The sequence below is a fragment of the Quercus robur genome, chromosome 7 (assembly GCF_932294415.1).
Source record: "Quercus robur chromosome 7, dhQueRobu3.1, whole genome shotgun sequence".
NCBI classification, from domain to species: Eukaryota; Viridiplantae; Streptophyta; class Magnoliopsida; order Fagales; family Fagaceae; genus Quercus; species Quercus robur.
This window is the reverse complement of record NC_065540.1, coordinates 38,520,147-38,531,767: the sequence shown is the minus strand read 5'-3', so window position 1 is coordinate 38,531,767 and position 11,621 is coordinate 38,520,147. Positions and strand designations below refer to the sequence as shown.

The 11,621-nt window shown below is 34.3% G+C and overlaps 1 protein-coding gene across 1 annotated transcript; it reads right to left on the bottom strand.

Annotated features, from left to right (window-relative positions):
* Positions 1-4,742: 4,742 nt before the first annotated feature.
* Positions 4,743-11,271, bottom strand: LOC126693347 (uncharacterized). The gene is made up of 7 exons (XM_050389292.1): positions 11,133-11,271; positions 10,151-10,678; positions 8,320-8,372; positions 8,084-8,148; positions 7,906-7,984; positions 5,827-6,132; positions 4,743-5,425 (listed from the first exon to the last, which is right to left on the bottom strand). The coding sequence occupies exons 2-7, from the start codon at positions 10,603-10,605 to the stop codon at positions 5,271-5,273; spliced, it is 1,113 nt and encodes a 370-aa protein (XP_050245249.1). The 5' UTR covers positions 10,606-10,678; positions 11,133-11,271; the 3' UTR covers positions 4,743-5,270.
* Positions 11,272-11,621: the final 350 nt, after the last annotated feature.

Sequence of the window (11,621 nt, the reverse complement as noted above, 5' to 3'; positions counted from 1 at the left end):
GCATGTCTTGAATTGCTTCTCTTCCAAGTCAAACTTCCGATAACTTAATTTTGTACCACCTTTGAGGAGGGAGGTTCCATGAACCATATATTTGGTCTAGTATATTGCACCTATTGTGGGCTCTTCACCGCTAGCCAGAAATCTTCCACACATTCTTCTGTTATCTCAACTATAAGTTTCACCCAGTAGTTTCCAAATTTGTAAGTTACAAATTTTCAGAAAAAGATCTATTCCAATTGAATCTCTTTTTACATGTCACGTGTTAGATATCTAGCTAATTGAAGGATTCAATTGGAATGGATTCTTTCCCCAAAATTTCCGAGCCATGACAAAGAGCATTTTCCAACTCATTGCCACATCCCAAACTAGCTTTTTAAAATACATCTGGTGTGGCCGGGTAATCCAAAAGGCTCCTACTTCTAGCTAGCTATCCATATTTGGCTAGGGCAATGCCAGAGCACAACGTCATTTTGGCGTAGAACACACAGATTATCTATATTCGGTAGCCACCTTCTTCTAAACTTTGCATGCTCAATGTTGAAGGTAATTATGTATCTTTCATTCTTTCCTCATTAATGTATTTTCCCTACTCCTAACTACCACCCTCCCAACTTACTCATTAATGTATGTCCAAACCTATATATATATATACCCTGCCTAAAAATGATAGAAACAATCACGGCCTTAGTCACTAATCTTAGGCTTATGCAGCTTTCTTCATGCATTCTTCTGACGTCAACATCTTCATGAAATCAGATCAATTTGGTCACTTTCATGGTCATTTTTTTTCAAGACTTTATTCAAGGGTTCTTCACAACATAAGGTAATTCCAAACTTAAAGACATCATTAAGCCTCTACCTTGAATTTGAGGTTGAGTGCTAAAGATAATATATCTTTTCCAGCTCCCACACAACCCACACAAATGATACCTTGTTCCTGTTGTATACAGTGAGCTATCTCATAACATGTGGGCCTCATATGCTAGTGGGACTTTCATGTTGTGAGATACTTGCTGCATACAGTGGATACAAGATATACCTTCTCCAACTCTTAACTATCACATTTCCAACTTCTTATTAATATATGTTCAAATCCCTATATATATCATGGTTAGGTACATTGTGAGGTACAATCCAATACAATAAGTCTTCAGACTTTTTCCACTTGACATAGAAAGTTCTTAATTTTATTTGGTGCTTTCAAAATCCAGATCACATGCTACAACCGGCTCTTACGTTGTCCTCTCAAAACCCAATTAATATGCCAGTTGTTTCTAGTGGTAATTCCAGGGAATTTTTCCCAGGATGTTCCTTAAGAAACATAAATTACACAATCTAATAAAAAGATAAATTCATCCAATGGTTTTCTTATCAAATATTTGTCTATAATTCTAGCAAAAGAATAAACTATAAGTTCATTTGAAATATTAATAAAATTATTAATTATTGTTGTTTAGTTATTTCATTAATTTGTTTGTCTTTTATAAACTATAATTTGTTATATCGTTGTTTCATTAATTATAAAATTATTAATTGTTGTTTAGCCTAACATAATTTAATTTGTTTATCTTTTATATGTATTGGTTAATTTGTCTTTTATAATGTATTAGTTAATTAAATTATTATTTATTATTTATTATTTGCTTCCTCCAATTAATTATTGGTTAATTAAATTATTGTTTATTAATTGCACTAGCACACACCCTATGTGCATTTACTTCCTCCAATTCAAATATCCCACCCCGGCCCTATGCCCCCATCCACCACCCACTCAACAGACAAGCCCCATGTCTCCCAATCACAAAAGCCAATCAAATAAATTCACAATCACAATACACTAAAAGACAATTAATTGTATCTTACCAACACCAACACCAATGGATAAAGCCAAAGACAAGGGCAAATATTAATAAAGTTATAAAGTAAAGCTAAGCAAAAGCAATTAGCCAATCATAGTTCAAAGAGAAATAGAGAATCAGATCAAGTCTTAAAGAGAGAGATAGAGAGTCTTATTTCATTTCACTTTCATTATTCAGATAAAGAGAGAGAGACTAAGACAAAGAGAAACCCATTAACCCAAATCCAATAACCCGTATATGTAAGAGAGAAAAAGAGAGAGAAGTTAAGTGTAAAGATGAAATACCTTGAGGTTGAAGGAGCAGGGAGGCCTGAGGCTGAGGGTGGCGCCGTTAGGCAGCACGTCGAGGCGAGGAAGACCGATCTTCGATCCGATGTGTTCTGTCGTTCTGGAGCTCAAGTTTGAGGCTTGATCTTCGTTCGTTGGTTTTTGATTTCAGTATATTGGATTAGGTTTTTTTTTTTCTTTACGTTAGGTTTCTTTCTTTCTTTCAACATCTATTAGTGTTAGGTTGCATCATCCGTTGGTTTCTGATTTCAATATATTGGCCTTTGGTTGGATTTTTTTTTTTTTTTTTTTGTTCTCTCTCTCTCTCTCTCTCTCTCTCTCTCTCTCTCTCTCTCTCTCTCTCTCTCTCTCTCTCTCTCTCTCTCTCTCTCTCTCTCTCTCTCTCTCTCTCTCTCTCTCTCTCTCTCTCTCTCTCTCTCTCGGGTTTGCTTTACCATCTGTTGCTTAGGATTAATGTTGGGCTTTTTTTCCCTGGTGGGCTTGCTCTGTTACAATTATTTTATTTTTTTTTATCTTTAGATTTTAGTTCAAAATTTTTTTTGGGCTTTTTTTTTTTTTTTTTGCTTGAAAGTAGAACAAATATATATATATATATATTTATTTGAGGGTGTTCCTAATTTTTTTTTAAAGGGTAAACAAATAAAATTTTTTAATTATTATATGTAATTTTTTTTTCTAGGTCAAGGTGTTTCTGGGAATACCCTGGATTGAATGTGGCGCCGCCACTGCCCACCAGTTGTTTCTTACCTAGATAAGATTGTTTTGTCTTGTGCCTGAATAGCCGTTAGAGTAATTCTCTTTATCGTTTTAGCTTCATGAGGCAAGAATCGCATCCACAAGTCTTGTTTTCCACTTTCTTAAACTTTCATCAATCAACCCAAAAACTAAACCATCCTTCGTCAAAATTTTCCGAGGGAATACAGGCCTATAAGTGTGGAGGGTTAGAGCCATTTCTCAATCCATATTCGCACATTACATCCGTCTTCTATACGCCACCATGAACCTTCCTCAATAATATAGCATGCCGCCAATATGTTTTGCCATGTGTGACCTTTTTTTGGACTAGTTTTGCTTCAAAGGAACAATTTAGAAAATACATAATCTGTTAAAGGAAATATAAAGACAAGAAGAGGGAATATGAAAGTAAGATTATATCTGAATTATTTCTTCTCTAGTAGTCATCAATTACATCCTATTATTTCTAACACTCAATTTATATATATATATATATATATCTTTTTTTGTTATTTGTCTCTTAATAATGTTTTTCCATTTATATCTCTATTTCTTAGTGTTTATTACTAAGGTTTTCAGACCCGAACCGTTCATTGAACTATAAAAGGGAGAGGTTCAAGGTTTTCGAGATCAAACCGAGGTCGAACTGGAATTGAACCGTGATGATGTCATAATTAATTTAATAATTATTTAAATATAAATAAATATATTAAAATTGTAAATATTAGCAAAATTTACTAAAAATATCTTAAAAATTGAAACAAAATACATAAAATAGTACATTATAAGGTTAATAAAAAATAGTACAACATAAATAAGCATAAAAAGAAATTTTTATAATAATCCTTTAAGAGAAATCATTTCAATTAACTAAAAACGACTTTTAAAATAAATTCATAAATTGCATAGGTATTATTCTTAAATAAAAAGTTAATTTAGTAATATTTAATATGTTGAGAAAGATGACATGGAAGTTTAGAAACTATAAATCATGTAAATTTACTATAAATTTAATAATGTTGCATATTAGCTCCCAAGAAGAGCACTTAGTCCGTTGGTCATGGCTTCAGTCTTGCTTATAAGGTGTGAGAGCCTCAGGTTGAACCGGCCTATGGTTCGTTCGGTTTTCTCACCACTCACTGATACCCGGTTCTCTAGACTTAAAAAACCGGAATAGCTAAAAGGGAACAAAATCCCTTAAATTAGCTGCCTCTATTAAATGTGATGGATTTATGTCCATCACCCGTGGATAATGAATATAGTACATAACATAATTTTGGAAAATAAAGCAATTAGCTAACTTTTTTTTTTTTTGGTTTGAGAAACTCATTTCTATTGAACTTAAATGAACCCCATACAAAGTACAATTTTCCTTCCAAAATTAGTTGAATTTTGAAGGAAATTGAGTTTATTTGTATTTTATTGTCAATACTTTCTTTGAATAAAATTCTGCTTTCTAAGAAATACCACCCTTCACCTCCACCGCTAAGATCATCTTCAGCCTTGGATTGCTTTGTGCCTTCAAGCAAATCGGAATTTTTTTTTTTTTTTTTTAATTTATTTATTTATTTTTTTTTTACAAATGAATTATTAATTAATCAATTTAATTGAATTGTATCTAAGGGTTGGTACTTTGGCATAGATTTGATCCTAGATGTGCTCATCATATATTTTAAATTCAAGAAAAGCTCTTCATTGGGCATCTCTCTCTCTCTCTCTCTCTCTCTCTCTCTCTCTCTCCCCAAAATAAATTATCTGATAAGTGATAACCGAGTATCTAAATCCTCCTTTTATACTTATTCTGTGTTATTATATATATATATAACTCTTGAAAAAAGGGGAGGGGGTGGAAGAAGGTGCGTTACGAGACAAGAAAATATCAAATTTTTCATTCACTTATATACATTAGGTAGCTATAACAAAGGAAGATAACGTGATGAAAAACAAAGGAATCTCCCGTGCAATTGACAATCATTCTCTAGAAATATTGGATAGCAGAGCTTCCCCGTTAACATAGTTTACCCTTGAATGTCTTCCACATCTCCATGCCAAAAAAATTGCCTAAAATATGAACCTCAATAACAACACGATATTCAAACAATAAAGAAAACTAGTCTGCATGTTGGTCAAACCCCAATCATATCAAAATCATAAAGTATACCAGACATGCAAGACAGCATTCTACTCAAAGCTTCGATCTCCTATTGCAGCAAATGCAAAAAAAGGCTTTAGGAGGCCTCTCTTTCTTCTAGGTTGACTTGGAAACTATGTACCTTGTTTTAGCTGTATCTGAGTTTCTAAATTTATTACTGGAAAGATACTGCGCACTTCAAATCGTTGCAGGATTGGTAAGAAACTTTTCTTGACAAATGTTTTTTTTTGACAAATTTTAGACAGTGCTGATGTCCACTCGGCTTTTATGGATCTGAAAGGCTGGGGTGATCCAGCTCCCACAACTGCATTGGATGCCTGACCAATTGAAGAAACCCAAGCGAGCTTCACAGTGAGCACAGGACAACTTGCCCTCCATTGCACCTTCTTTAACTGGATGACAAGAAATAACTATCAAAAGTTTAATTATTTTAAACAGGTCTATGTACATAATAGGTTACGGGAAACCCTAAGATGCCATCAATGATAATAATACTTTCAAACAAACTGGTTTGAACAAAAGTGACCTTGGATCCCTTGTACAGAACTTGGGAGGGCACCTTTTTTTTTTTTTTTTTTCCCTTTAATTTATTTTTAGACCCAAAATTTTACCAGGAGTAAATGATCTGCTTACAAAATGTTATTCTACAACCCAGTCTATAGAGGAAAATTTTCAAATACTAAATGTAATTTTAACGTACATTAGTTGCTTATCTGATTTGTATGAGTTAATAACCTCCAAGAAACATTCATTTTATAGTCCAAGAATCAGAAAGTTTGAAATAATAATTTACCTGCTGTCATCCATTGTAGGGGCTCAACAAAAATAGATGAACACTCAGACTCTTCAGACTTGTTATATGGGTTGCCACTTTTCCGCTTGCGCCACTCAAAAGATGTCTCACCCTCACCTGGAATGTGATCTACAACGTTCTCCTGCAGTGCAACAACTCTACGGCATTTCTTGCAGCGGTATGCAGGAGTATGATTATTTCCTAAATTTGAAGCTACTTCCACTTCTGAGGAAACTTCTGTAGCCAAACCAGGATCTGCCCCAAATTTAGAACTTTCTATCTTCTCCCCACGGTTATAAGATTCACCTGAAACCATGGGAGAGGGGACCTTCCAACGATTAACATTTGAAAACAGAAGAAAACCTTATCATTCATTCTCAATCTCAACAAATAAAAAGAACAATAACAATAGAAAAATCCAAAAGTACAATACCTAGCTTAAATTAACTTAAACTTACAATTATGCTCACTATTGAAAGAATCTTAAAGGTGGAAATCTACATCAAGTTGTTAGACACAATTTCAAAAATGGACCATGTTGCACCAAAAGAATTCTTCATCAACAGCAAGAGAATTAGGGTCTTTTGTTGCTCTATAGACCACTCAAGCTTTAATTCTAGACCCTGATATTTTCAGAGGACTAAGTGGTATATCTTGTACAAATATAAGAAAAATATCAAATTCAGGGCAAGAAATTGGCAGGTAATAGAATGCCCCGGAGTCAATGAGATGATATAGATCTAAATTTGAATACCCTGTGAAAAAATGGTAAATATGTTAAAACAAACTAAAACATAATAAAGTTGTTCAATTGGAAGGATGAACAGATTTGCCATTTTATTGGTGAAGGGCATAAGTAACAACAAAGGAAATGATTATCTTATCTTACCTTTCGAATTCAGCATTTGCAAATGAACAAGACTATTGGAGGCTTATTTCTGTCTATATGACTAGGGATGGAACTACATTTTTTAATTATTTTTTCAGTAAATAATTTTATTAAAGAACAAAAAAAGAGAACTAGGGATGGAACTAATGTTAGGGTTTCACATGATTTGGGGCAAACAGGTTCTCAAAGGTTAACCATGTGCAACCGGGTATCAGTTACACATAAATAGTAAAGAAATTTGCACTTTAAAATTTACCCATGACAAGAATGCAACATCCACCCCTCTGAAGAGGAGTATACTTAAAAGAATTCCACACATTTCTGGTCTCCTCTGAAAATGCTTTGCTCATGTCGCATCAGTTGTAAATCTAAGTGACATGGCTTTTGAACTAATTGATGTATCCCAAAAATGCAACGTTCGTGTCTCATGGGCTGTTTAAAAGACAACTTTTATACAATGGCCTCACAATGCTTAATGCATAAAACCATGGGACTTGTAGGATAGCATTGCTACTTAATATCACTCAATCATAACTGTATGATTACAAGAGACTCATGACACTGCACACCAACATATACCCAGCCATATAGTGGTATCTGTAATTGGCAACAACATCATTTCAGAATCTACTTATAGAATTATAGCCTTCTGTCTCTGTTGCCTATGTCCCGAGATGAATGGAACTTCCATGATTTTCTAAAGCCAACCAGACACAAATAACTTTTATACGACAAAATTTGTATGCATCATTTATCAGGTAATAAACCTTTATTTTTCATTCTCAAAAATATTTATCTTCTCAAAAAAAAAGAATATTTATAAAGCAGTAGGCCTTAAACCAGACAGCCAATGAGCTCTAGCTTAAATGGCACCTCTTCCCTCTGTATGAAAGATGCTTGAGAGTGAAGATGTGGGTTCAAGACCCACCAGGGTGAACATTTAACTTACCTGAAAATTAGAGAAAAAGAACTACCCCTGATTTTATGTAGCTTTTTAATGCATCATCCTACAAGTCTCACAAAACCACACCTACAGTGGGTCAAAACTCAGACCTCCTTTACAAGGAGAAGTACTACTAAGCTACAAGGGCAAGGGCAATGGTAAAAAATGCCTTTAAGCATATAAAGCTTGACAAAAGGAGAAGAAAAAAAAAAGAAGGGGTGGGGGGGGGGGGGAAGCGAATATGTACCCAATACTTTCAGTCGAAAGCGCTTGTATATGGGGCTTGCACGGTCAACCTTGAAGCCCATTTCTTCAAACATCTTTAACTGCCATAAGAAGAAGGAAATAATATATTTCTGTTAGGCTAGATATATGGGATATTTCCCCTTAAAATCACCATGCAATAAAGCATTTTATAGCATAACCTGCTCTATAAAACCATCATTGGGGCAAACAAATTCACTGCTTTGCTTTAAGGATTCCAGAGCATCTGCAGGGATGTGTATGAAAAAAAAAAAAAAAGGGCCATCAAAAGCGTAATATTTTCAATCTCATTAGACAAGAAGGCCAACAAAAGCATTGTAAATAAAACTAGAAGCCAAAGGCATATACCAATTTGTGGACCGACAAAACTTCAAATAAACAATGGATTTGTTCACACCTTCTTGAGATAAATGTTCAGTTCTCATCAGATATGCTGTAATGATAGCTGCACTGCAACACATGCAAAGAAGAGTGTAAACCCCCAAGTCTCAACAATTCAGTAAACCAGAAAACCTATTATTCGATGTAGGTCTCTTCTGGACAATTTCTGACATTTTATACTAATAAAAAAAAAATTCCGACATTTTATACTAGGCTGACAATATAACACACACTTCCCTCAAATGCACTAAGGATTATAAGAAGAAGCAAGAAATAAAATATAGTAGCAAGTAAACCATTTTGGGTAAAATACTATTTTGGTTCTTAAACTTTACTTAAAGTTTGTTTTTAGTCCTTAAACTTTAAAAAGTTCTTTTTTCATCCTTAAACTTTGTAAATAGTTTTTTTTTAATAGTTTAGAGACAAAACTGGGGGTGAAAAAAGAACTTTTACAATAATTTAAGGATGAAAAAAACAAATTTGGTAAAGGTTAAGGACCAAAAAGAAAACATTTTCAATACTTTAGGGACAAAAAACGAACTTTTTAAAGTTCAAAGATGAAAAGCAAACTTTTGGTAAAGTTTAGGGATCAAAATAGTATTTTACCATTTTTTAATTAATAAGTACAACTTCAATTCTGTGCTTTGAAAATCCAGTACTCATGCAAACTTTACATCATATGACCCATAAACTGGTATTTGAATGCAACTCAACCATCTTTTCGTTGAATGTGAAAGAAAAGTAATATAGCCGTACATTTAGTGGAAATTTAAAATTTGTTTTAAATTTTAAGTGAATCTCACAATTTTTTCCCTTTGTCTTTGATAAGTTCAAGGCTCTCTGACAATCTTAACTGGTCAAAGAATCATATCACCAAGCTACAATGTTGAAAACTGGTGTAGAATTGCATAATCAAGTAAAATTTGAGTATATTCTCTCTGCTAATTTATAATGTTGCCTGTTATAATGTTCATATAATTTTTAAAATTGTGTACTCCTTTTTTTTTTTTTTTTTTTTTTTTTTTTACAAACGAGGGTGTCTAGGTCTCTTTGAGTATCTAACTATTCCCTCGGGTGTATGCAATCCTCCCCATACCACACACACCAGATTATTACAAGGAAGTCCCCTGAAGGCGGCTCCAAAATGCTGGCAAAAAGTTTTGAACTCAAGATCTCATGAATATCATGAGGCCTTAAAAACCATGTACTCTTAAAAAGGCACAATTGTGTAAAATAATCATTTTCATGACTATAAAATAAATGGCATTCCAGCATTAGTAATTTCATTTAGCTTTGTCTTGAAACCATTTTCAATAACTTCCGTTACCTAAATTTCTCTTTAACTTATTGCAACTTGTAGTTTTTCAAAGCTTTATACATTCATTTATGAATGCATAATTAGCTTTTGTAGCATTTATTAGTCAATTTTTTCTACTTTTCTTATTTTTCTCTTCTATGCTCAGACTTTCCATCAGTTTTTCTCTCTTATCTTGCTTATATTTGTTCATTTAGCATATTTGTAATGTTTTACACTTCTTCAAGAGCTTGATTTGATGTTAAGTATTTTATGATCACAACTCTCCCGTTTTGTGGAATACTGCAAATCCCAGTTTGGTCCCTAAGACCACCAACTACTCCTACCTTATGTCCTAATCTTCCCCACTAAAATCCTAGTACACAAATACAGATACAGGTATCAAGCAGCCAAGCACACTACGAGAAACACACATTAGGCACTCATATAACAGAACAGGGTTTAAGAGAAACTTTGTTTCCACATAAAAAGTTAACAACTTTACCTAAAACCTGTAAAACCAATAACAAGAAAAGGAATAAACAAAGTATACCTTCTTGACACGCCCGCGAAGCAATGTACCAAAACAGACCCCTCTTTTCGATTCCGATCAATGAAGTCAAAACAAACATCTAAATAATCCAACAAGTCCTCACTCTCCATATCTCTAATTGGCACGGCCATCCTCACCAGCTTCAAATCCTTGCCCGCATATTCCAACGAGTACAAAATCTTATCCGGCGACAAGGAACTCTTGGCCCCTCCATCAGCAATTGAATCCTCCACCACGGAACCTGAACAACCATCACCCCCACCACCACCAGCATAAACCTTCTTGATTTCCTTAGCCGGAATAACGAGATTGCTGCGCCATTCGGAGAAAAACGATATCGAAACCGAGCTGAGGACCGAGAGAATATGCGTGATCTCGGTGCTACCGTTTTGAAGAATCTCCGCCGCGTCACTGATGTTGCCGATGAATAGATTCTCGCGAACACGGTACGGCATCACAACAAAAAAATCACACACACAAACACAAACACAATTGATTCTGCGCAAACCCTAGAAGAACACTTTCTGCCTACACACACAGAAAAAAAAGTTCAAAATTTGGTGAATTTTACACTTTGTTATGATATCTTAGCTGATCACATAGAAATACATGGCTCAGTTAGCTAGAAACTGAACTTTTCTCAGAAAATGGTTATGTTCTGTTTGGTTACAGAGAAAATTACAATTGCAAAAAAAAAAAAAAAAAATGCATTACATGCTGATATTGCAGTTTGTCCAATTGTTAGTACGAATTCAAAATCTAATCAGAAATGGTAATAAGCAAGTAAAAAAGAAAATCAAATCAATCTCTTTGTACCTGTTTGGTTACTGAGAAAATGTTTGGAAAGCAAAGAATTGAAATTCGAAATAAATTTTTTTTCAAAGATTCTTTGGAATACCAAGCGAAAATCAAAGTAAAAATTAATAATTAATAATTTCATTTTCCATTGAAATTTTTTTTTTTTTGGGGAAAAAATTCAAACCTGAAATCTCGGAATATTCCGGCGAATCTTTCTCTTTCTCTCTCTGTGCCTATCACTTGGTGTTTAATTGTAGAGTGCTTATATAGATTGCTTGGCACGTGCGAGGTGAGGGAGTTGGCACGTGCGAGTTTGGCTGCTGTCGAGGTGTCAAAGTGAAATACGTGAGGGATACTTTCGGTCAGTGTGTGGGGTCTCGTGATGACGTGGAAAGATCAGGGCCCTCGATATGTATAATTGAGAATGATTGACTAATTGGGGTTCGTTAAAGATACCAGTAGAGTGGCTCGAATGTTCCACGCTGGACGATTTGATTGGTTGTTTTATGTTTTTGGGTTTGATATGTGTGTTAGTTTGATTGAGACGGTGATTTGAGGCGCAGACAGTTGTGGGCTATGGGCCCGTTGAAAAATATGGGATCTTACAAACGGAAATTATTCGTACCGACGCAGATGATTGTGAGAGGCCGCTCCATGCAGCATACAAAATACT

Excerpts from the sequence above, each read along its gene's own strand:
- LOC126693347 (XM_050389292.1), bottom strand. The coding sequence starts at position 10,605 with ATGCCGTACCGTGTTCGCGAGAATCTATTCATCGGCAACATCAGTGAC. Across the intron at positions 8,373-10,150 it reads TTCGCGGGCGTGTCAAGAAG|TGCAGCTATCATTACAGCAT; the intron begins GTATACTTTGTT and ends CATGTGTTGCAG. Across the intron at positions 6,133-7,905 it reads CTTTCGACTGAAAGTATTGG|GTGAATCTTATAACCGTGGG; the intron begins GTACATATTCGC and ends CCATGGTTTCAG.